Below are 25,174 nucleotides of genomic sequence, written 5' to 3'. Positions count from 1 at the left end.
CATAAGATGGGGAATAGCAAGCACCCATTGCACATCCTTTTGTCTGTCTGAAATTCTTATCCATAAAAATGAATATATTGTTGTTCAAAGTCCATTCTGTAAGAGTTAAAAGAAAATCCTTAGGTGGCATTTCAGACTCAGGATGGTTTTTCAACTAAACCTTTGTGACCGCCAATAAAAAACAAACAGATCTTGACAAGTGTAGTCTGATCTAGTTCAAAGGAGTGGCTTGAAGTTCTGTATATCAAGAAAAATAATTAGGGCTGAAAGGACTAACTGACAAATAACATAAATAATCAAAATTAATATGTCTATCGACAGGTCTCTAGTGACGTTATACACTTTTGTATCAAGGAAAGTTATGTAACTCTTGAGTATTTAGTTGTGTGTTTAAACTTTGTCAGACTCTGTAATTGTTAATCACAAAATGCACTTTTGTTTAACCCATAAAGACCCAGTAGTATTATTGCCCCAGCTCCCAAATAAATGTTTCTCTCCATTTAACCTTCCTCAAGTGATGTAGCAGCTTTAACTGTCGTATTATCCGCTATATTTTGCAGTTTCACCATAAATCATGTATTTTCCTATATTTAATTCCCTACTTTTAATATAAATCTTCGTGAATATTCACAGTAGATTCAAAGGTTATTGTATCTAAACAGAAAACAGAAGAAAAAGATATAAATAACTGAACATAAACCCAGTGTTCCCATCTACTGTCATTGATCCAACTCAATGGGTTTTACTGGTAACTTAATGGTGTAGAAGATGAAAATGTTTCCACAGTAACTACGGAGTATCCGAACATCCAAATATGGTCTGATATCTGATGACCATGTAAAGATGAAGAACTGTATTTTATTATTGATAGGATTAGTGGATCAGCATGTGTTAAACAGGTTAGATCAGTAGATGGTTCTGGTCACTGGTTGTCTGGGGCTGTATGAGGAAAGGGGAAAAAATGTCACTGCTGCTGCAATATGTTTTGAATTTTGAATAATGAACTGAATATTTGTTCAACAAACTGTAAGAATTCAAATTGTTGTGCAATAAGTGTTCCCATTAAAGGAAAGAAAATGTGTTTAATCACTGCAATAAATATAAGTCAGAGCCAGTTCTGCTTTTACCCATTGCACCTATAGTTGAAAAAGCACAAAGACTGTCAGTGTTTGTTATTTGTGTGCAACACTGAGTCACATTAGAATTTACTTTTAGAAGTCTGCAGAGTTTGTCTTAAGTAGGCCTGTATGTGCAGGTTAGCCACATTGTCAGACCAACTGAGGTGCAAGTAAGATAGAAGAAATTTGTGTTTAAGCTGTAAGATTTCTTTTGCAATAACTGCAGTAAATTTGAATGTGAGCGAAAACTTTCAAACCTGTAGTTTATGTACAATTTGCACATTTTTGTGGGAGTTATGTTGTAGGCCTCATATTCTAGCACTCTACTGGAGATCATCACTGTTAAAAACGGTTAAAAAGGCTCATTTCATAACTTTATTTGAATAGTAAAGTTAACTCATTTCAGACTTCAGCCTCAACAGTAAAATGTATTCCTTCGTGATCAAATGTTATTGGAATATTTTAAGCCTCAGTGGGATAGAATGTTAAAGTAATGCCTTTCTTTTTTATTTCCTTCTTAGATCTTATGGTGTGTTCAGTGCAAAGGTCTAAGAGTTACAGTGCTGTAATATAAAGATTTTCACAGATTTTCATTTTTCAGTTCAGTTCTGTTATTAATTAGTGATTAGAAAGTTCATCATTTAATTGCATTTAAAAAGGTGTTAAATGATTGTAATATAATATTTGCTTTATAATTTGCATGCTCATGGCATTTTAGTTACTTCATGTCAATGTATAGACAAGTTGCTAAGGATAAATATAAGACCTTGTAGCTTTAAGATCCTCAGGTGAGCTGGGGGGTGCTACGAGCCTAGGGGGTATGTGACATTAGAGCCCAGAGGAGCTCACAGTTTTTCTGGCTGTGTTTGGACTGTGTGCTTAAGTTCATATGTATTTTATTCTCTATTTTTTGTATTTTGTTAAATAAATCTGAGAAGACGAACTTTAGTAGAGGAAACCCTTTTTACAACAGGAGTTAGTGACAGATGACCTGTGTTGAGGAAGATTGACCCAATTCTTTGACTGTGGCTTCCTATGTATTGTCTTCACTACTGTAGCGGCATTTTCAGAAGTAGGAGTAAGGGCACAAGAAAGATGGAACGACTATGAAAATAGACAGGAGAACAAGGCACCACAGGATGCTCTGAGGTCACAAAATCCAGGCCCCCTGAACGGGTGCCGTGGTCTAGGTCTATATCATAATTAACACTTAATATTTGCATTGAACCTTACAGAATACAAGGATAACTTTTACAACAACAACAAGGAGAGACAAGAAAATGATGAGTACAGTCAGGGACGCTGCTTGAGATGGTTGGTTGGTGTGTGATGACCATCAGCTGAGTCCAGGCCCTTTCTTCAGGCGAGGACGTAGAAGGAGTGATGTCTCTGAACTGTTCGTCAGAGTTCATGAACACAGTCCGTTTGTGAACCACCCCTATGTCTTACTAGGGTTGGCTTTAGTTGACATCGAAGGGTTTCTGCGAACCAGAGGTTTGTGTTCTCACCTCTGTTTGACCTAGTCAGACACAGACCTAAACATGTACTGTGCAGTGGTTGTGTGATGTCAACCATGTGACCCATGAGCAGTGCTAGGCTTGCACTCAGGGTTGTTTTAGCTGTATGTGTGAAAGCAGAAAGTGAGAGAAAAGTTTATGTTCTTGATCTCGTTCAGGGGGTCACTCCCACCTAGGAATGTCATCAGCTTCATAGGTGGAACAGAGCGTTTGAATTCACCATCTGTTCGTTGGTGGTTTTGGCTTTACCACTGATGTCAGCCACTTCTCGTCCTGGTCTACCTCGTTGGGTGTTGACTTGGGTCATGCACCTTTTAGGCGGCTGATGCAGAGATGACCTTTTTGCAGTGACTGACGTGAACCCTGGTGGCTTGTTGGGCCTTCTGAAGTCTGTGACCAGCATGAAGTCACCTGGTTGAAGGCTGTGAAGTGGACCTGAGGCTGGAATGGACAGGGCCACAGCTACCTGTTGACAAATCTGTTTGAGGATGGGAGAGAAAGCAGCACAACAAGAGAGCTTATCATGTTTGAAATGAGAAGTAGGAAAGGGTTTGGAGATTCAGAGCAGAATCTCAAACGAGGAGATGTGGCAAACCGAATGTCAAAGGGGCTGAGGCTATGTCTGTCCCAGGTTCACATGCACATACCCTACAGAGTACCAGTGTGGTTTTAGTGCTTTAACCATCTCCTCTTTGACACTTGGTCACACCCATGGGTCAATTTCACCAACAGCTTTTCAGGCTGACCTTCAGGGGACCACTGTCTCCAATTTCCCTTCTAGGAAAAATGAGTGAATACACAGTTGAATACCATCGATGGTTTCTGTCTAAGACAGGGATTAAAGTTCTCCGTCACCACGACGGATTTCCGTCAAATGGAAAAATTGAGGGGGGAAAAAAGTCATATTGAAGTAACTTCCCCACGTGTTTCGCGGAGTCCAGTTGGCACCGCAATCCTGTCCTGGGTCTGCAGGTGTTTAACACAGGCACGCCACGCACAGGGGGCTGATAGGTTTAACAGTGATGATAATAAGATGACTTCTTTATTTTTATGTCGGGAGGAGAGATTGATGACTATTTCTCTTTGGAAGGAAACGCTGCTCATTCTGTGCCTCAGAAACACATGGACAAGTTCAGCTTTACTGAAGTTCAGCCTCCAGACGCTAACTTTAGTTTAGTGCTAACAAGTAGCTTTCATTATGAAAGAACCACAGCGAAAAGGGAAGAAGACAGAACTGATCTACATGGACCTTCATGTTTGGGTTCATAGCTTATCTCCTCTTGCCGGTATATGACTAGTGTGTGTGTTTGTGTGTATGTGCCCTTCTCGTGTGTGCGGCTGTGCGCGCCGCGGCCTTACGCGGTTACACGCCCGACTCCATAAGTGCTTTATTTTGACCCGTTTAGCATCTTATTTCTATCTGTGTGGTACAGTACGAAGATAAAATTGAATGAATGAGTAACACCCTTGGTATTTGCAAAGCCACTGTATTTTAAATACCCTCAGAGAGTATCTGGAACGGAATATAATTTCTGTTTCAGTTGACGTAATTTCTTCCAATCAAAAGAGAACATGATATTGGCGGGAGGGGGTTGTGGACACAGGTTTGACGACGTACAGATTATTTTGGCTAGTATATACGACATCATGGACACGTTTGTAGAGGAAGGTGCTGAGGTGGTAACTATTGAGAGATGCGTGAAAAATAGATGGAGGTGGGCGTGGCTTGATGAGAAGGGAGACGATGGAACTCCAATTGGATCATGGTGCAAAAAAATGAAGCCGCCTGGTGCGTGCATGTGCGGAGTTTGCCACAAGAAAATTCTGTATGAGTTGGTTAGGGTTACATTTACACAGACATTTTCTCCAAAATTCATGTGCTGTTGGAGTTGGAGTTATGTTTTAGGAGTTCTTAAATTGTTAAATAAAAAGTTTTTCACTCATTTTTTGCAGTAAGGTTTTCTTCTAGTTATTATTTTCACTTGCTTCAAAGGTTTTCATACCCTTTAAAATTAACCAGAGAGCACCAAAATTGACCTGAAGCTCTAAAAATTTTCTGGGGGAGGACCCCCAGACCCCTCACCAATTCCACTCATGACATTTTTTCTATCCATGTTACTTATCTTCTACACCTGTACACTCTCCCATTCAGTGTGTTTTACAGTATTGCCAAATTTGACTATATAAACTTGTACGCTATAGTAGTATTGTATTGCATCATTTATAATAGTGGCCAATGATTTTGACCAGAAGAAAATTTTCAGTCAGATGAAAAATTTTTGCTTTAATCCCTGGTTTATATTGACAATGGTGTGTTAAGCTATTCTCAAAACATGCTCTTGAAAGTGTACAGTGCGATACAGTAATCATTAAGCATGCATAGACACAGCATAATATTTTTAATGTCAATTCTTGTTTTTCAGACTGCTGATTTGCCACTCAATTTTTGTTTTTTTTCATGGTTTAAAATTTTGTAACAATACCAACTCATGCACAAAGAGCACCCATTTGCTCTCATTCTTTCTTTTTTTCAGGTGGCCACTGATCACTACAATCAGCTCTCCTGTCCAGGTCAAATGGATCCAGCTGTCAGCACAAAGGTAAATTAAATGTCACATTTAACTTGAATTTTTTTTTTCTTCACTGGTAGATATTAACTTGTAAATCTGTGGTACATGTAAGTGTTACATTCAAGGTTTTGCAATGTTTGTCGGGCAGTGTCAAAACTATCGCTTGGTATCTGCAACAGTATCCTCTGTGGACAAGTGTGTTGAGTGTCTGGGACTTATATCTTCCTACAAGTGGCTTGGCTATGTATGCAAAGGTGAGATATTTAGTGAATTCGTACAGTATGTGAAAGGACAGTAAGTGGATGTATAGCATGTGTTATGCTCTAATGATAAACAGTGTTGGGGTTAAAAAACAAACTTACTAAAGTAATCACATTACATTTGTCTGTAATGCTGTAGTGTAATGCCTTAAGTGCTCTTAAATTCAATAATCACATTACAGTTAATAATCAAACACTTATCTCCAAATTATCTGCATGATTGAGGTAAGACAAAAAATCTTTAATCTATAGCTGTTTATGCATATTCCCACATCAACAGCCTGAGCTCTACAATAAAGACTATATACCCATGAAATTCAACACAATGGTGTCATGTTTTCACCCATAAAGAGGCTCTTAATCCCAGGCAGTCTTGTGCTAACTCAAAGGAGCAGGTGATTTGACTCCTCCCGATTACGTTTAGCCACTACTTCCATGATAAACATGTCAGATTAACTGCACAAGTCTACTGTAACGCAATGGTTTTGTCAGCAAGTTACAGGGGTAAATTTGTTGCTTTTGCGCTTTAGTGCATTTAGCCTATTACATGTGGTTAAGGCAATTTAAACGTTTCTGTCCTTTTGAAGTCTCTGTTATGAGTATTATTTTGAGGTGATTCATATTTGCACTGGGTGGTGAGAGAGAGAGAGCAACTGCTTTTATATTGTTTTATAAATTGATATTGTTTCATTTTTAGGGCAAAGTGATCATGCTGCAGTATCAGTCCTACTCCACAAAGATCAAACCAGAGAGTGTAACATGTCTGTGAAGGATAGTGCCACAGAAATAAATCCTAAAACCAGGAAATTAGTTAGCATTTTTACACTTCAGTTTCCCTCATCTCAAAGTCGACAGGTCTTTGTGGCAGATACTTCAGGGCAAAAACAGGGCTGACAAGCCACTCCAGGACCCACAAAACTGAAGTCAAGGTCATCATTAAGACTGATGGATGAACAACAGTGTCTTTGTAGATCCAATCCACAATGCACATGTGTAAAGATAAGTTGAGGCAGAATATTGTTAAAATTGCACTTACTTTTCTCAAGAAATTTCAGTTTTTTCAGGTTCTTTACTTCTTTTTTGTTTGGATAGTTTTTAAAAGTATTTTCACAATTGAATTGGGTTTTTTTGCACTAAAACAAAGACAAAAATTTTGAGGTGTCATTATTTATAAGTTATTATGCAGTTATTTTACTGGTCTGACCCACTTGAGATGAAATTGGGCTGAACGTGGCACCTGAAAGTAAATGAGTTTGAGAGCCCTGATCTAGGGTATAACGGTCCACACAGTTCACGGGCTGGTTCAGTATGATTCAGTGGTGTCACCATTTGGTATGTTTTTGGTACAGCCAAACAGAAATGTCCTTGACTTTATTATTTACATTTTAAAAATGTAATTTGGCCTCCTTTTTTCTTTTTGTCGTTTCTATTGCCCACCGTGTGTCAGCAGTGAATTTGTCATGTCCCCTGAGCTCTCTGAGCTCTTTTAGTCTGATAAATACATGAATGAACATCTGTGTTTAATGCTACAATCATATAAACACAAGCTGAACAGTCATCACTAACGTACCTCTCTGTCGTTCTGGCCAAATTGGTGCGCTGGCATTTACTACACACTGCTGCTTTGGGATAATGTTCACTGCTGTCAGCTGCTGAACAAGAAGCTGTCACCCAAAGTGGGTTTCATTTCCTGGTTCAGGATGCGTGTGTGCTCTAGGTCCGACTCTTGACATGAATCGTGGTGCACGTGGTGCATGGTGAACGACATGAGTCGTTCACCATGCAGCAGCTCATACTAGGTTAGCCACTAAGGAAAGTCTGTAGCCTTGCAGTGGTTCGTTCTTCAGTTCGGAATGTTTTTATCCACCACTCTCTCACCATCGGCCTCATAATTTACAACAAAACTGACACTGATGTGGCACCAAACACCAGATCTGTAGGTTATCAGAGGATCTTGTTCTGGCCTGGTAATAGTGTTACTAACTATCTTGCGGCTAGCTGGCAGTAGCTTAGCAAAGCTGCATCCCAGTGTGTCTTACTGGAGTAACATGGTATAGTGTTTTGGTTGTGGTTTGGCAGGTTGAGTGCAGTGAGAACTTCATTTTAAATACACTTTGAGCTATATATTTTGTTTTCCATATATTATAAGATTTGTTTAATGTAACATTTGGTTTGTAATGTGTACCAAACTGAAAGCTATGTACCAAACAGTTCAATACAAATACGTGTATCGTTACCCCCCTGATATAAACATCACTGCTGCATCTCAGAGCAGGCTAGTTTAAAATTTTTACTTTACTGTGGTTGTGTTAATTCATTTATTTTGCACATTTTCAGTTGTTTTTATGTCCATCTATTCATTTGAGTTTCACTTACGCCTCTTGCCAGATGAGATTGTGTTCAGTGACGCTGAAGCCAGTGCAAGGGAATCTGATGACTGCAGCACGGCAGTCACAGCAACAGAATGTGGAACTGTGGAGCCTATGGATACTGACGCTACAATCAAAGAGCAAGTTCATGACATGGAAGATTTTGGTAAGCTACCTCACTTTATATTTGTTTCTGTCAATAAAATTTGTTATTTTCCGTGCAAAAAAAAATACTCTCGTCAAATTATCTGTTCAGCAGGGTCTGTATTGTCAGTGTCATCTACAGTAACTGAGACTGCTCCTCCCTCTGAAGGTAAGCCAAGGTGACTATAAAGCAAAAAGTGAATTGTGAAATTTTTTGTGAAAATTAAACGCCGTATCGTTGTCATGGGCAGGGAAATTAGCAATAGAGATCAAAACAATTTTTTTTTCCAGGCTGTGAACATTTTTATTTCTGTTGTAAAGTGGGGCATTTTAGCATTGGCTATTATGGGAGTTTGTTCTCTTTTGGAGACAAGCTGAAGTGTTATTCAAGGAATTTCAGTTTTTGGTATTTGTGCGTTGTCTTCATTTTGCTTCAGTTTGGTTCACTACTACAGATAGATCACGACCACAGGTTTGACACACATCACTATACACTAACTTTTTTTCTTTTTATACGAAACAGGCATTCTGAGTTCATCTTGTTTATCTTGCTGGTGTTGTAACTTTCAAGCCTGGGTGTTGCAGTTACTTATCAGTGTCCCAGGTTCAGACCAGTGTTGGTGAACCCAAGACAGATAAGAGCAGTGATGCACAAAACTCTCAAGCTTAAATTTCCTTGTTTATGAATAAGCAATGATAATGTGATGCATATCAGTAATTTAGCACTACTACTACTGTGTTATTGGAGATTTTTGATGTAATGCAAAAAAAAAAAACCTGTCTAGTTGTTGGAATCACATCAAGTGAGCAATCAGTTGGAAACCTTAACTGAATTATTCTTTCCTCAAGGAGACAATTTCTTGTCAGCCTTAGCAATAGTTTAACTTAACTTTATTGACTCAAACTAACTAACACAATTTTTTTTGGTTTGTGTGTTATTTATTTTTCTATTTTGCATATCTTCTAGGACAAGATGCTTGTGAAGACCAGCATAGAAGAGTGCCAAAGAAAGTGTTTGAAGGCTGAGGTTGCCACAGTATTGCGACATTTCAGAGATCACATTCAAAAAGGAAAACTGGCCACCAAAAATGAATGTAGTCAATGGAAGCTGGTAGAAGGCCCTGTGCTAGCACAAAGAACAGTGCAAAATATTAGGGACTTTGTTAGAAACTGAGGAATAGCTGCAAAGAGGCAGTCAGAGAAAAAAAAGCTTTAAATTCGCTGTCAGCCTTTTGTGTTATTCTTAACACTTGGAGATAGATTAGTCCAAACCAACTGTATGGAGCCATTTTAAGTTATTTTGTTTTGTCATGTTACGAAGTCTTATGTTTGTATAGCAGAATGCTGCTCGGTTTTGCTGTGAAGCTGCAGAAATGTAAAGTCATCCTTAAATACTGGAGGTAATAAAATGTTTGAGTTAAAAGGAATTAAAAAGGCCCTTGTGTTTGGTTTTGCTGTATTAGGCTGTTGGTCAGTGTCACCACTGCATTTTACTGATGTTTTAGATCTATATAGTACATAAATAAATATAAATGTCCTGTTCCTTTAATGCATGGTGCCGTCAGGTCAGTGGGTTTTTATATGTTAATAAAGGGTGATTTAAAAATGACATCATTGTCCCTTTAAAGTCCTGATAATGTTTGTCAGGTCATTGTATGTTTATGTTAATGAGGGGTGATTGACAAGTGACATCATTGTCCCTTTAAAGTCCTGATAGGGTTTTTTTTAGTCCGTGTAAACCACATATTTGTCAAAAAGAGAAATGTCTGCCTAAACCACAATAAAGTTAGGGTGGTGTGTATCGAGTTCTGTAGGGTGTATCTGAAAGCTAAAGTGAGCTAAATTTTTTTCAGAATTTTTAAATTGTTTCAATGCAACTCCTATAGCTCTAGGACCCTGGGAAAGGGTAGTCGACCTAAACCACCACCGGGCCTGTTTGGAGAAATTGTCTGGCTAAACCACATAAACCTGTATGTGTGTGTGTGTGTGGGGGGGTGGGGTGGGGTGGGGGGGTAGACAGTGGATAGGTCAGATGTGGTCTTCATATTCCATCTTCATGCTGATAGTCTCTATGTCTCTGTACTTTGTCGTCCCTCTTTTCATCTTTGCCCTCTTCTATTGTTTCTCTGTGTTTTGTCTCCTTGTTCATCAGTGGGTCATCTAGACACAAACAGTCAGAGACACTCATCACATGACCCTGAGAGTAATGATTAACTGTTTTGGAAAAGAGTACGGACATAACTGTGAAAAACCTACACATGCAGGGTATTCTTATGATCCATCAGAAGTTATATCTCACCTGGAGGAAGGACGACCAGGAACACCAGGGATACCTGGAGGACCAGGGGGACCAGGGATACCTGGAGGACCAGGAGGACCAGTAAAGTCGGGATAACTAAGTGGCTGAGATGGAGTGAGAGAAAACAGATGGAAATTTGTCCTGAAACATCTGAATATAGTGAAGACAATTAGTGTCAAGTAAAAAATGGGTTTACTCCCAAAGGACCGCATCAACCGGGCATTTCACTACAGTCTTACCTCATCCGAGTTTGGATGCATCCACCATCAGCAGCTCCTTCCTGTAAAAGATGAAAATAAATAAATAACACACCTGACATTTACAACCAAAAAACAGTATATCATCCCTTTAGAATCAGCTGGTTCTATGTCCACTTTTCCTCATTTTGAGAAAACAGAGTTTGTAAATGTCACCTGTCTGATCTGTGATATTTGCAGAGTTATCAATCATCTTTTTGCGTGGAATAGTGTTGACTGTGGAAGGAACCCTAAACACATTGTTCACATGTTCTAAATCTCCATAGGCTTACAGATAGAAGAAGTTACAAATGGACATAGAACTTTCTGATTCCAAGGTCTGGAAGTTGTCCCTGGTCCACATGTTCTATGTCCAACAGAGGACCTGGTGCCTTTACAGGTGTCACTGATGATCCAAATCAGGAAGTTCTATGTCCACCAGAGATGTTTTGAAAAAAGTTATGAACAAACTAAGAACGTTTTAGTCAGTGATTACATGGATTTTATACTGATGTCACAAAATGCAACAGTAAAAACCATCCTCTGCTGGTGTTTTCCAATCCACATGTATTTAAGGTGGACAACTAAAATGAGCACATCTATCCTTTTCCATTAAAGGTAGAATGGTGAATAAACGTGTTCGGACACCTGGAGGACCTGAGGAAACTGTGTTCACTCAGTTTTCATGGCAAACAACCATTTTCCAGCCATACTTCAATCCTCAAAGGCAGGAGAATTAGTTGTGGAATGGAGGCAAATGATGTGGAACACCATGAACCACCTTTAAGACTGAGGATTGACGAGGATTGAAAATTCTTGGTACACTCATAGATAAAAGTGGATGAATGAGACACATTCTCATTTGAACCTGACACTGCACAACATTGCCCACTTGACCAGAATCTATAACATAAAAAATAAAAATGAGAAAGAAAGTGTATAAAATGCAAAAATTGCATCCAAATTAAATATACATTCACAGATAAAACAATTCTATCAAATCAATGACAAGTCTGTAAATGAGCCAAATTCTCATTTGAACCTGAGGCCGGGACAATATTGGACACTTGAGCAAAATGTAGTCTGAAAGAATGAAAGGATGAAAAATAAAGCTTATCCATAAATGATTGGCATTATTGAGCACTTCCCTGCAAACGCACTGCATTACTCCACAGATGTTTCTATCTCCATTATCAGTGCACTATAAATATTATTAGCACACTGGACATAATCATTCGTTTGGGAATCAAACAATTCTATGTCCATGCATAGGCCTAGAGATGAATGTTGTGATTTTCTGCCCCTAACACGACAAAATAAAGATTTACAATATCTATACATGATTGGTGAACAACTTACCCATCAAAATAATCCATAAGTCTTTCACAAAGGGATCAAAATAGAACATTTTATTCTGAGGAGTTCTCATTTTGTGCTTTACATGTGCTCCACGGCAATTTTGAGTGAATGTCACATGATCCAGGTCTGGCCCCTGATTGGCTCCTCTTGGACATAGAACTACCTGATTTGAAAGCAGCTCCACTCAGGACATAGAACTAAATTTTTCTAGGTGTGAGTGTGTGTAGATGTTTAGCTTGGAGCTAAGAACTTTGGGACAGAAACTTCAATGATTTTAGGATGTCCTGATATGCTTAACTCCATTTCTGCAGAAAGTGGACATAGAACCAGCTGATTCTCTAGGGACGATGTGTATCCGGACCTTCACAGACCAGGTAGAGCTCTACAATGTGAGCGAGCATCAGTAGATCTTCATACCTGAACCAGGGTCTGTTGATGATCTTCTGCCTCCTGAACGGCTGCATTTGAAGGAGTGAAGGCTGAGATGAGCAGAACAACCTGCAGATACATTAGGACCAACAGCACACGTCTGTCCATGGCTGACGATGAGCTGAAGAGTCTGACACCACTGGGAAAAACACACAGGTTTTATACACTCTAAGATGAAACTACTTTAATATGAACAAACACAAGGTTTATAAAAGAGCGTACGCTGATGTCAGATAACCCCACGTAGACACACACACACACAGTATTTCCATAAACAAGTCCAATTTAATCACAACGTCGACTCCCTGTATAATTTTCGATATCTGTTTCCTTCCCTTGCAGAATCCTGATCATATCGCTAAAAACATGTTCAGCTTCACCGACCCTTATGTTTACCAGAAAGTTTTGCTTTTCCACAACACAGAGTAAACAGAAAGATTAAGAAATCACAGCTGACTGACTTCATCTTGTGGTCACACTATGCATTGTCTTATAGTACATTTAATGGATAACTTGAAAGCATCTGTATCCTATATTTACAGAAGTTAGAGTTACATCAAGAGGTGTCAAGTAACGAAGTACAAATACTTCGTTATTTTACTCAAATCGAAATTTTGGTTATCTATACTTTACCGGAGTAATTATTTTCAGCTGACTTTTTACTTCTACTCCTTACATTTTTTCGCAATTCTCTGTACTTTCTACTCCTTACATTTTAAAAATAGCTTTGTTACTCCTGTTTCATTTCAGGTTGTCATCGTTCAAATAAAAAAAAAACTATCTACACTATAAAAAAAAAGAAAAACTGTAAAAAAAAAAATGGTATTATTCCGGCAGCAGGGGTGCCAAAAAAAATACTGTAAAATAACGGAAAATAACCACGGTAATAAATACGGTAATTTTCCATAATTAAAATACAGTTTTTTGCCCTAACTTTACAAGAGATTTTGCTTTTTTTTTTGCTTTTTGAATATTTACATGTATTAAAACAATCAAATTACCTATAAATATATACATAAATAATTTTCAATGAGACTCAGTTATCCAATCCACTGATAAAAACTGTATTTGGACAGTTTATCAGTGCTTATACATGTTACACAGTCACAAAAATATATTTATTAAACATTTTTGTTGTGAAACCTCCTGTAATTACACAAGATATTTGTCAATTAACAAACAAGTCTTGTTAAACTTACAGAACAAATACTTCTTTTACGGTTAATTGTCAGTAATTTTATTTATTTATTACAGTATTAAACTTTAAATTAATAATTTAATCTCATACATAGAAAAGAAATATTTGTGAAATTGCGATACATTTGCAAATATATTTTAACTGTATTTTACTGTGAAAAAACAAAAAATTTCTTTTAAAAAATGGAAATTTTATGATTATTCACAGTTACAGTTTTTTCGTGTTATTTTACATTTGACATGTAAAATCACAGTCTGTTTTTGTCATTTCATTGATATTATCCTGTATCTTAAAAATACAGGAAAAATCTGTAAAATAAACAGGAAAAATTCTGTTAAATTACAGATTTTTTTTACAGTGCAGATAAATCGCACCATCCAGGTAGAGTGAATTGGATTGTGGTTGGATGAGAAGTGTAAACATATATCATTCCAACACCCTATTGGTTTGTACAGAAGCTGAGAACAGCCATGGATTTACATTTTTTTTCATGGTCATTATCTTGAGATAACAAAGATCGTTTTCTTGTGATAACAAATTAATTTATTTTGTTATTTTGTAATAGAGAACCATACACAGAACTTAGATGTGAGCAGGTTCCACATCCTCCACACTGCAGCCTTCACATGTGGTGTACAGAGCAGAACACACATTCAACAACAACTTACAGTAACTATGAGAAAACGATCATTGTTACTTTGAGATAACAAAGATTGTTTTCTTGTGGTAACGACATACATCAATTTGTTATCTTGAGATAACAAAGTTTGTTTTCTCATAGTTACTGTAACTTACCAGATGTGGGAAGCGAAAGCGGTTTCTTACAGATTCTGCAAAAAAACGAGTCAGATCACAACAATGTAAAACTGTACAGTCCACCAGGGTTGTTTTAAAGAATGAGTCTAGTCGGTGAATGGAGGTAAAGGCCACATTTGGGTTCAGCACTTATGAACAGACAGCCAAATCGCTGCTGCATGGAATTCCCATTCCCACAAATTCACTTTGCAATAAAATTTCCAAAAAGACCCAAATGACATTTCAGTTTGTTATGTAAACAAGTAGACCGTGTTTATGATGGAGTCATCTTTGAAGATGTTCACCATGAGGGAAGTGATTCAGGTGTATATAGGATATCACTGGGGTTTTATAAATTTGAAAAATAATTGTGATAAAAGTCATACGCTGCTTTAATACAATTAAAACTGTAATTATCAGCACCTTTTCTTATCTGCCAGAATAAAGTTTATCCAGCATGTTTATGCTCTTTTCAGTGACCAAATAGAAAATCCTATACTTCATATTTTGAAAGTTTTAAACCGTTATTTAGATTTATATATAGTTGATGACAGAGGGAAGACATTACAGGTAATTCTGTTTATGTCACTTTACATTTCAGTTAAAGCCTGACTACATATTGTTTTAATCACAGACACAGAAACAGTTAAATCATTGTTATGTGAACAAGCAGACTGTGTGCACAGAAAGACTAATGGATTAGTGAAAATTGGATATCACTGGGGTTTTACAAATTGGAAAGAAAAATTGTAATGAAAGTCATACACTGCTTTAAATATTTTCTGTCAAATGCATCCCTGTTTCATGAGATGGATTACATATGATGTACTTTACAATCTGAGCACATATTCATCAGTCTGATTCATCAAAATGACAAAGAAAAACAACAAAAAAAAAGAGTAAAACAAGATCTTTGATTGTGAAAACCACATTTTATTTAAACTCAACAACTGCAGTGTGTGAATCTTATGATCACATGAATGAATATCTGTGGCAGTAACTCAGTGACAACATTAAACCATGACTCTGTTACTGGACTCATCAGTCCATCTGTTTGGTCTAGAAATAGGCAGATGGAGACAGACACTATTATAGAAAACTCCTAAACATGTGTCATCATTTCAGCTGGACATTTGAACATTTGCATTTAGAGCAGACACACTATGGAACTGTTCAGCGTGGCTGGAAAAAGGATACATGAGGACACAAACACTGACAACTGATGCATGGTGGATACATTTGTGTTTCCAATACAAATGATATTTCATCTGAGATGAGGAGGACCAGGAAAACTGTCTTCATCAACTCCTCCCTCTGACTTTTAGTCAAATCTGGAGATGGAGACAGAATGAATCAAAGAAGAGAAAATGGATAAAATCACAAGTTAACTCATCAGACCACAGCCTTACAAGTAACAGTACATTCAGTTTCAACAGTAAACTGGGGAACTCCACCTGAGGACACTTTGGAACATTTTTTTTTAGCTCAAACACATTTTGTTATTAACTAATGTCAAACATTTTACATGTACCTTCGGTTTGGGAAAGTATGACCACATCCAACAGGACCAGGAGGACCAGGACGACCAGGAATACCAGGAGGACCAGGAGGACCAGGAGGACCAGGAGGACCAGGTGGACCAGGAGGACCAGGAGGATCACTTGGACCTGGAGGACCAGGAATTCCAGGAAGACCAGGAAAATAGGCTCCTGGCAAGGATCTTCTTGTCCGAATTTGAGAACTTCCTACTTGTGCATTTTCTTTCTGTTAAAAAAATAAAAAATAATTCTTGGTTATCTCACAAAGACAACATTCTTTTCCAACTATTCATAATCTTAAAATAGATGATACAATAAGCATTCTAGCTGAAAATGTTGACAGTTACAACCAATGAAACGTCAGCATGTGCATCAGGACCCTCATACAGAACATGTCCAGCTCTTTGGTGTCATTCAGCAGTGGTGGGTCTTCTTACCAGAACCAGAGTCTGCTGTTGATCATCTTCTACCACCTCAGCAGGTGAAGGAGTGGAGGCTGTGATGAGCAGGACCACCTGCAGACACATGAGGACCAGCAGCACACATCTGTCCATGGCTGATGATGAGCTGAACAGTCTGACACCACAGTAGATCCACACAGTTGTATTTATGCTCAGTCCCAAACAACCACTTACAGAGGAGACAGGAATTAACAGGGTGGACGCAGATGCAGGATGATGGATCCACACGCACATGAGCAATTTGGAATAGTTTGTTTAAAACCAAAACACCAATCCTGCACGTACTTACATTACATAACAATATTTACTGATGGTGTGTTTAACTGATACTGCAGTTCCTTCTGTCACTCCTCAGACATTTTGTGATAAGAAAAATATCCCAGCAGGTTTGCACAACATTGCATTAAAACTTGGTTAAATCATTGGTAACACTAGTTCTTTTCACCCTTTAAACCCTAAGTCTGAAATAGACTTTTTTTTTTTTTATTTTGACTATAAAAGAATTAGAAACGGGTCATTTTTCCCGAGAACTTTCAAAATCTAGCAGTCATTTCCAATTTACTGCATGTAATAATACTGCTAAAACAACTTCTTCTCCAGCTTCTAGAACAAGCGTGGGTGAAATTACCATGATGACCCAGTAAAGCCTATAAAGCACAACGTCTCAGGTTTCATAAACAGTTGGAATTTTTCCAATTGCCCAAACAGTGAAAGAGTTACAGCCATCCAAACTGCATATGCACAAGGTGTGTCAGCAATGACACGTCAGGTTTTAAAGAGTTAAACTAGCATCATAAACAAATTGAACATATTTATTGCTAACAGCTACACACCTGTTAAAAGAATAGAAGATACTACACAGTGTAAACATGGCCCTGCCACAACTTTTCAGAGGCCTGTTGCATCAATATTACATCAAAATTAATATAGCCATATTAATTCAAATTAATTCATACAAACTCAAACTGATAGGAATTGATATAGAGTATTATGAATATTTAATTATTTAACCTACTTTTTGTGGCACAACATCTTGACACGCTATGTCAGAGAAGGCCATAATTTAAAGAAATTTCAACCCATGTCAACAAAATCAATTTTTTTTTTTTTTTTGGATGTTTCCTAACCTTCACCTGTGAGTCAGAATGCCCAGATCTTCACCATGTGTTGTCACTGTCATCAGGAAGTAAAAAAAAACACAAAAAAAAAAAAACAGGGGGATTTGTCCAGAAAAATGGACGCTGGACCATTAACCCTTTCATGCATGAATTATGAGAAACTTAATCAAGAGGTTTTTTTCCTGAGTGTTTCTGTTCCTCTTTAGGCTTAAAAAAAAAAATTGAAACATTTTTATGAACCTAATTTTCATGGAGTTGCAAAAATGTCCACTCAGCTGGACATCATGTGTTTAATTTCAGAAGCAAAGAAACATATTTACTGATATACTGCATCAAAAATAGGAAATAAAAACATGTTTAATGCTGTTAATCTGATGTTTTCTCACATTTTAACATACCTGCATAAAGATAATATGCAAAAAAACTTTTACAATCTCATAAACATTACCAATTTTTTACACTCAAACATGTAACTGCAGATCAGGTTTATGTAGAACAGCAAGTTTACATCTGGAACTAAAACAACTAAACCCATAAGAGAACACCTTTGAACAGCTGTCCACTGCAGTGACCACTGTGCATGAAAGGGTTAACAGACAGTCAGACATATACCTGCATGGTCTTGTATTGAATGTGATATTTATATTTGATAACACTATATTTAGAGGTAGACTGATATATTGGCCGGCCAATATATCGGGCCAGTATATTGATTTTTTTCAATATTGGCCATCGGCCTTTTTTTTTTTTTTCTTTTAACGCCAATATTTGATCAGTAGTAAAAATGTTCTAAGATATTTGATCAGTGTGGGCAGCACTTGAAATTCAATAAAGGTTAAAAGAGTACTATGTGTACGTGTATTAACAATTTCATTTATGTTGCTGCATAAAAATCTGAATTATCTGAGTGTTTCAATTGTATTTTATGGTCAATATGCTTTAAAAAAAAAAAAAAAAAAATCAGCCTTAAATTTTGGCCTCAAAAATTGGCTGTAGATATCAGCTAACCAAATTTTATAGAAATTTGCATCAGCCTTAGAAAAACCCATATTGGTCGACCTCTAACTATAATGTATCAATAACAACTCACTTTGCTTGTCTTTCAATCATCGGTTGATCGACTCTTAGTTGGAACTCTGCCTCTTCTAGTTATTAGTCACTTGTGAATCATTCCATAACAATGTGCAGTATCTTGCAAAGGTAAACATGGGGAAATGTGTGTTTTCTAAAGGTTACAGGTCATGTCTGATGATTACAGTTGATTAAAAAATGAAGAAGTTGCCATGAATGTAAGGTATCTGTGATAAGCTCACTTTGGATGGTAAACATGTATATACAGGCCCGGACTGGCTAATTGGGAGGACAGGGACAATTCCCGGTGGGCCAGAATAATATTTAGGCCGCAAGGGCCGGAGTTCACTTTAAAATTATATTTAATATTTTATTTATTTATTTTGGGGGGTGGGGGTGTTCAGTCATAGCACTGGGTTGATCACATAAGCTGCAACCCCTGTTCCTGGGCCCCACCCCCTCTACTAGCAAGCTATTGTTTTTCTTCCTTTTTTCTGCAGACGCACCTTGGCGTCGTCTGTCCTTGCATACAGTTAGTAGCTCTATACTGTAGCTGTGGAGCATTTACCATCTGTGCTCTGTAGGCTGTGGATGGTCAGCTGTGTTTGCTGTTTGAAACATGGATAATAAACAGAGCAAGGGTGGTGCAGAGAAGGCAAGAATTAAAAAGAGGAAAGCTCTGGAAGCAAATGCAGCCAAATGTGACAAAATCAGCAACTTTTTCACAAAAATGACCTCCCGGTTGGAAACAACTAATGAGGACGATGAACCGGGTAAACCACCTTTCAAGTTAATTAATTATTGAGTCAGTGAATTGTGTGGCATTGTGGCGTGGAACATAACGTTATGTCATTTAAATAATGGTATGATGCGATGCCACAGAACTGGGAAACTTTGTCTTGTAGCTCCTCAGAGTCAGAAAGCAGATCCAGCAGCAGACACCAGCCATGAGCCCACAAGTCCAGAGTGGACAGGTAGGACTGCTCATAGAGGGAAGATTATTAGAATAAATAGGCTCCAATGAAGAGTATGGTGTAGGCCTGTTCAGTATTAAAGGTGCTCTGAGATGCTCCAGGATTCAGCACTACATGAATGAAACTGACACCAAGGCTTTGAAAATAGAAGATTGGTGCTGAGAATTATGAGCATTTTTAAAATGTGATTTAGTGTCAGAAGCAGAGCCAGGAGCCAGTAGTGATGAGGGGATTGTTCCTGTCAGGATGGAAGGAAAAGGTGAGCTGTTAGAATAGACTGTGTGAACAAGCATTAGTTCCAGTAAAACCACTTTCTATACCCAAACCATAGTCCTGACCGATTTTATTTTTTATCATTAAAAGTGAGACAGTAAATACACAAAGCCCACAAATGATAGGCAACAGCATAAAGAAATATTAAATAAGCCTGCATATTTTGCCAATGTAAATATCTGAATTGGTTAAGTAAGTCCAAATGTCTGTCGATATAATTTTTTATTGTGATCCAGGTGCAGGAGAGTCTAGAGAAACTGGAGGAAGTGTGAAAGGGAGAGCAGAGTCTACTAATGACAGAGGAGCAGCTCAGCAGCACAACCCTGAACCACTAGGCACAAAGGAGACCGATGAAGATGAGTCTGTTGTTAGCTTTGATTACTTTGCTCACCCTCAGTCACAGGATATACAGACATTTTTTTCGTATCATCCTCATCAAACCCCTGATATCACTGTACCAAAAGTTTTCAATAGCAAAGTTGGAACAAACCGCAAGTGGCTGACTTACTGTGAAAAAAATCAGTGTCTCTACTGCTCTGTTTTTCTCAGGCTTTGCAGAACAGTGTGTAGACCTAACATGTAAGGTTAGAATTACATGATTTTAATAATAATTGGTTGTGATCTAAAGTGGGCTGGTCTGAGGTATGAAGCTCCAGGGCTGAAAATGAATTCCCACAATGCACTTTGTGACAAAATTTCCAAAAAGGCCTGAGTGACATTTCAGTTTGTTATGTAAACAAACGGACTGTGTTTATGATGGAGTCATCTTCAAAGTTATTCACTGTGAGGGAAGTGATTCAGGTGCATAAGCACAGAAAGACTAATGGATTAATGATAATCAGACTATCACTGGGGTTTGACAGAGTTGAAAAAACAACTGTAATGAAAGTCATACACTGCTTTAAATGTTTTCTGTCAAATACATCCCTGTTTCATGAGATGGATTACATATGATGTACTTTACAATCTGAGCACATATTCATCAGTGTGATTCATCAAAATGACAAAGAAAAATGACCAAAAAAAAGAGAGTAAAACAAGATCGTTGATTGTGAAAACCACATTTTATTTAAACTCAACAAGCACAGTGTGTGAATCTTATGATCACATGAATGAATATCTGTGGCAGTAACTCAGTGACAACATTAAACCATGACTCTGTTACTGGACTCATCAGTCCATCTGTTTGGTCTAGAAATAGGCAGATGGAGACAGACACTATTATAGAAAACTCCTAAACATGTGTCATCATTTCAGCTGGACATTTGAACATTTGCATTTAGAGCAGACACACTATGGAACTGTTCAGTGTGGCTGGAAAAAGGATACATGAGGACACAAACACTGACAACTGATGCATGGTGGATACATTTGTGTTTCCAATACAAATAATATTTCATCTGAGATGAGGAGGACCAGGAAAACTGTCTTCATCAACTCCTCCCTCTGACTTTTAGTCAAATCTGGAGATGGAGACAGAATGAATCAAAGAAGAGAAAATGGATAAAATCACAAGTTAACTCATCAGACCACAGCCTTACAAGTAACAGTACATTCAGTTCCAACAGTAAACTGGGGAACTCCACCTGAGGACACTTTGGAACATTTTTTTAGCTCAAACACATTTTGTTATTAACTAATGTCAAACATTTTACATGTACCTTCGGTTTGGGAAAGTATGACCACATACAGCAGGACCAGGCTCTCCAGGACGACCAGGAGCACCAGGAAAACCAGGAGGACCAGGAGGACCAGGTGGACCAGGAGGACCAGGAGGACCAAAAGAATTACCATGTGGACCTTGAGGACCAGGAAGACCAGGAAAATAAACTCCTGACAAGTATCTTCTTGTCCGAATTGGAGAACTTCCTACTCGTGCATTTTGTTTCTGTTAAAAAAATAAATAAAATTCTTGGTTATCTCACAAAGACAACATTCTTTTCCAACTATTCATAATCTTAAAATAGACGATACAATAAGCATTCTAGCTGAAAATGTTGACAGTTACAACCAATGAAACGTCAGCATGTGCATCAGGACCCTCATACAGAACATGTCCAGCTCTTTGGTGTCATTCAGCAGTGGTGGGTCTTCTTACCAGAACCAGAGTCTGCTGTTGATCATCTTCTACCACCTCAGCAGGTGAAGGAGTGGAGGCTGTGATGAGCAGGACCACCTGCAGACACATGAGGACCAGCAGCACACATCTGTCCATGGCTGATGATGAGCTGAACAGTCTGACACCACAGTCAGACTCAGGGGTTATAAACCTCTGGGATCAAACTACTTGGATGTGAATAAACTGATTAGATAAACAGATACACAGAGAACCTCCTACACGTACACTCAGACTGTATTTTCAGAAACAATTTGATCTCATCGACTCACTGTATAATTTTCTGATATCTGTTTCCTTTTCCGTGCAGGTGCCCCTCACATTTATTCTGATCCTATCAGTAAAAACATGCACTTAGTTTCACGTACATAGTCAGTTTAATATTTGAGTTAAGTTTTGTTTTTTCACTGAACAGAGTGAACAGAAGCTGCAGCAAATGACACTGGTTTACAGTTTTATTTTTTTTAATGATCTGCTTCAGAGATTAAATGTGATAAATGTCATGCATTTTAATAAGATTAATTGGAAAACAAATGACAGAAGTGCTGGTTTGCTGATGTTTTCAAGGTACATGATAAAGTGTTATTACACAAATATATTGGTTTATGTACATTTATTTAATAGATTTATAAATTTTCCAGTAGATAGAACCTGTAAAGTGCATGTATTATAATGTGCAGACAGTGTTTTGAAGTAGATCTGGTAGCTCTGAGACAAATATTCCTTTTGAGTCAAACACATTCTCTCATTAATTCTCAAATTTCACATTTTGACCCAAGACTGTATCTGGGAAACTTCAGCCAACCAGCATTTAGGACTGGATTTTTCTGTATCAGTGACTCACACATGGTAACATTTCACTAGTTTTATTCTAGAAGCATTTTACTTGTAGACCAGTGTAACAGCTGACTCTCCATCTTCTGATCACATTCTGCTGTGCTTTGAATAACAAATATATAAAGAAAACGTGAAATTTATTTGCCAATTTTTTATTATTTTTTTTCTGACTAAATGAAATTCTAGAATGAGTTCAGTCCAGGGTCAGCAACCTTGGTCCTTGAGAGCCACTATCCTGCATGTTTTAGATGTATCCCCCTTCCAACACACCTGATTCAAATGATAAACCTGTCATCCAGCTCTGCAGAAGTCTGATAATGACCATCAGGTGTGCTGGAAGAGGGAAACATCTAAAACATGCAGGATAGTGGCTCTCTTGGACCAGGGTTGCTGACCCCTGGTCTAGTCGGTGGATGGAGGTAAAGGTGACATTTGGCTTCAGCAATTATGAAGAGACAGACAAATTGCTGCTACATGGAATTCCCACAATGCACTTTGTGACAAAATTTCCAAAAAGGCCTGAGTGATGTTTCGGTTCGTTATGTAAACAAACGGACTGTGTTTATGATGGAGTCATCTTCAAAGTTATTCACTGTGAGGGAAGTGATTCAGGTGCATAAGCACAGAAAGACTAATGGATTAATGATAATCAGACTATCACTGGGGTTTGACGGAGTTGAAAAAACAATTGTAATGAAAGTCATACACTGCTTCAAATATTTTCTGTCAAATACATCCCTGTTTCATGAGATGAATTACATATGATGTACTTTACAATCTGAGCACATATTCATCAGTCTGATTCATCAAAATGACAAAGAAAAACGACAAAAAAAGAGAGTAAAACAAGATCTTTGATTGTGAAAACCACATTTTATTTAAACTCAACAAGCACAGTGTGTGAATCTTATGATCACATGAATGAATATTTGTGGCAGTAACTCAGTGACAACATTAAACCATGACTCTGTTACTGGACTCATCAGTCCATCTGTTTGGTCTAGAAATAGGCAGATGGAGACAGACACTATTATAGAAAACTCCTAAACATGTGTCATCATTTCAGCTGGACATTTGAACATTTGCATTTAGAGCAGACACACTATGGAACTGTTCAGTGTGGCTGGAAAAAGGATACATGAGGACACAAACACTGACAACTGATGCATGGTGGATACATTTGTGTTTCCAATACAAATAATATTTCATCTGAGATGAGGAGGACCAGGAAAACTGTCTTCATCAACTCCTCCCTCTGACTTTTAGTCAAATCTGGAGATGGAGACAGAATGAATCAAAGAAGAGAAAATGGATAAAATCACAAGTTAACTCATCAGACCACAGCCTTACAAGTAACAGTACATTCAGTTTCAACAGTAAACTGGAGAACTCCACCTGAGGACACTTTGGAACATTTTTTTAGCTCAAACACATTTTGTTATTAACTAATGTCAAACATTTTACATGTACCTTCGGTTTGGGAAAGGATGATGATATTCAGCAGGACCAGGAGGACCAGGACGACCAGGAATACCAGGAAAACCAGGAGGACCAGGAGGACCAGGAGGACCAGGTGGACCAGGAGGACCAGGAGGACCAGGAGGATAAAGTTCACCAAGAGGTTCAGGAAGACCAGGAAAATAGGCTCCTGGCAAGGATCTTCTTGTCCGAATTTGAGAACTTCCTATTTGTGTATTTTCTTTCTGTTTAAAATAAATAAATCAAAAAAAATTCTTGGTTATCTCACAAAGACAACATTCTTTTCCAACTATTCATGATCTTATAATAGATGATAGAATAAGCATTTTAACAGAAAATGTTGACATTTACAACCAATGAAACGTCAGCATGTGCATCAGGACCCTCATACAGAACATGTCCAGCTCTTTGGTGTCATTCAGCAGTGGTGGGTCTTCTTACCAGAACCAGAGTCTGCTGTTGATCATCTTCTACCACCTCAGCAGGTGAAGGAGTGGAGGCTGTGATGAGCAGGACCACCTGCAGACACATGAGGACCAGCAGCACACATCTGTCCATGGCTGATGATGAGCTGAACAGTCTGACACCACAGTAGATCCACACAGTTGTATTTATGCTCAGTCCCAAACAACCACTTACAGAGGAGACAGGAATTAACAGGGTGGACGCAGATGCAGGATGATGGATCCACACGCACATGAGCAATTTGGAATAGTTTGTTTAAAACCAAAACACCAATCCTGCACGTACTTACATTACATAACAATATTTACTGATGGTGTGTTTAACTGATACTGCAGTTCCTTCTGTCACTCCTCAGACATTCTGTGATAAGAAAAATATCCCAGCAGGTTTGCACAACATTGCATTAAAACTTGGTTAAATCATTGGTAACACTAGTTCTTTTAACCCTTTAAACCCTAAGCCTAAAATTGACTTTTTTTTTTTTTATTTTGACTATAAAAGAATTAGAAACGGGTCATTTTTCCCGAGAACTTTCAAAATTTAGCAGT

General features: G+C 37.9%; 3 protein-coding genes across 5 annotated transcripts in view; 1 reads left to right on the top strand and 2 right to left on the bottom strand.

Annotated features, from left to right (window-relative positions):
- LOC115437381 (uncharacterized) overlaps positions 1–10,142 on the top strand; it is a 45,411-nt gene extending 35,269 nt beyond the window's left edge. The window contains exons 6-10 of the mRNA XM_030160609.1: positions 5,170–5,235; positions 5,385–5,459; positions 7,854–8,000; positions 8,946–9,089; positions 10,131–10,142. Of these exons, the coding sequence (XP_030016469.1) occupies positions 5,170–5,235; positions 5,385–5,459; positions 7,854–8,000; positions 8,946–9,089; positions 10,131–10,142 (444 nt within the window). The remainder of the gene's footprint in view (positions 1–5,169; positions 5,236–5,384; positions 5,460–7,853; positions 8,001–8,945; positions 9,090–10,130) is intronic.
- A 5,064-nt stretch (positions 10,143–15,206) lies between these two features.
- Positions 15,207–16,448, bottom strand: LOC115437034 (collagen alpha-1(I) chain-like). The gene is made up of 3 exons (XM_030160108.1): positions 16,270–16,448; positions 15,826–16,058; positions 15,207–15,625 (listed from the first exon to the last, which is right to left on the bottom strand). The coding sequence occupies exons 1-3, from the start codon at positions 16,384–16,386 to the stop codon at positions 15,616–15,618; spliced, it is 360 nt and encodes a 119-aa protein (XP_030015968.1). The 5' UTR covers positions 16,387–16,448; the 3' UTR covers positions 15,207–15,615.
- Positions 16,449–20,774: 4,326 nt separating this feature from the next.
- Positions 20,775–24,834, bottom strand: LOC115437033 (hibernation-associated plasma protein HP-25-like). Of its 3 annotated transcripts, XM_030160106.1 has the most exons (4): positions 24,749–24,807; positions 21,828–21,973; positions 21,391–21,617; positions 20,775–21,192 (listed from the first exon to the last, which is right to left on the bottom strand). In XM_030160106.1, the coding sequence occupies exons 2-4, from the start codon at positions 21,942–21,944 to the stop codon at positions 21,183–21,185; spliced, it is 354 nt and encodes a 117-aa protein (XP_030015966.1). In that variant the 5' UTR covers positions 21,945–21,973; positions 24,749–24,807; the 3' UTR covers positions 20,775–21,182. The 3 variants fall into 3 exon arrangements, with proteins under 3 accessions (XP_030015966.1, XP_030015967.1, XP_030015965.1); XM_030160107.1 differs by lacking the exon at positions 21,828–21,973 and having other exon boundaries at positions 24,603–24,834; XM_030160105.1 differs by lacking the exons at positions 20,775–21,192; positions 21,391–21,617; positions 21,828–21,973 and adding exons at positions 23,536–23,954; positions 24,153–24,385 and having other exon boundaries at positions 24,603–24,766.
- Between the last annotated feature and the right edge of the window lie 340 nt (positions 24,835–25,174).

This window comes from Sphaeramia orbicularis, chromosome 17, assembly GCF_902148855.1.
Source record: "Sphaeramia orbicularis chromosome 17, fSphaOr1.1, whole genome shotgun sequence".
Lineage (NCBI taxonomy): Eukaryota > Metazoa > Chordata > Actinopteri > Kurtiformes > Apogonidae > Sphaeramia > Sphaeramia orbicularis.
Note: the sequence above shows the minus strand (reverse complement) of the source record. Positions and strands in the feature narration are given on the sequence as shown.

Excerpts from the sequence above, each read along its gene's own strand:
- LOC115437034 (XM_030160108.1), bottom strand. The coding sequence starts at position 16,386 with ATGGACAGATGTGTGCTGCTGGTCCTCATGTGTCTGCAGGTGGTCCTG. Across the intron at positions 16,059-16,269 it reads AACAGCAGACTCTGGTTCTG|AAAGAAAATGCACAAGTAGG; the intron begins GTAAGAAGACCC and ends TTTTTTTAACAG.
- LOC115437033 (XM_030160105.1), bottom strand. The coding sequence starts at position 24,719 with ATGGACAGATGTGTGCTGCTGGTCCTCATGTGTCTGCAGGTGGTCCTG. Across the intron at positions 24,386-24,602 it reads AACAGCAGACTCTGGTTCTG|AAAGAAAATACACAAATAGG; the intron begins GTAAGAAGACCC and ends TATTTTAAACAG.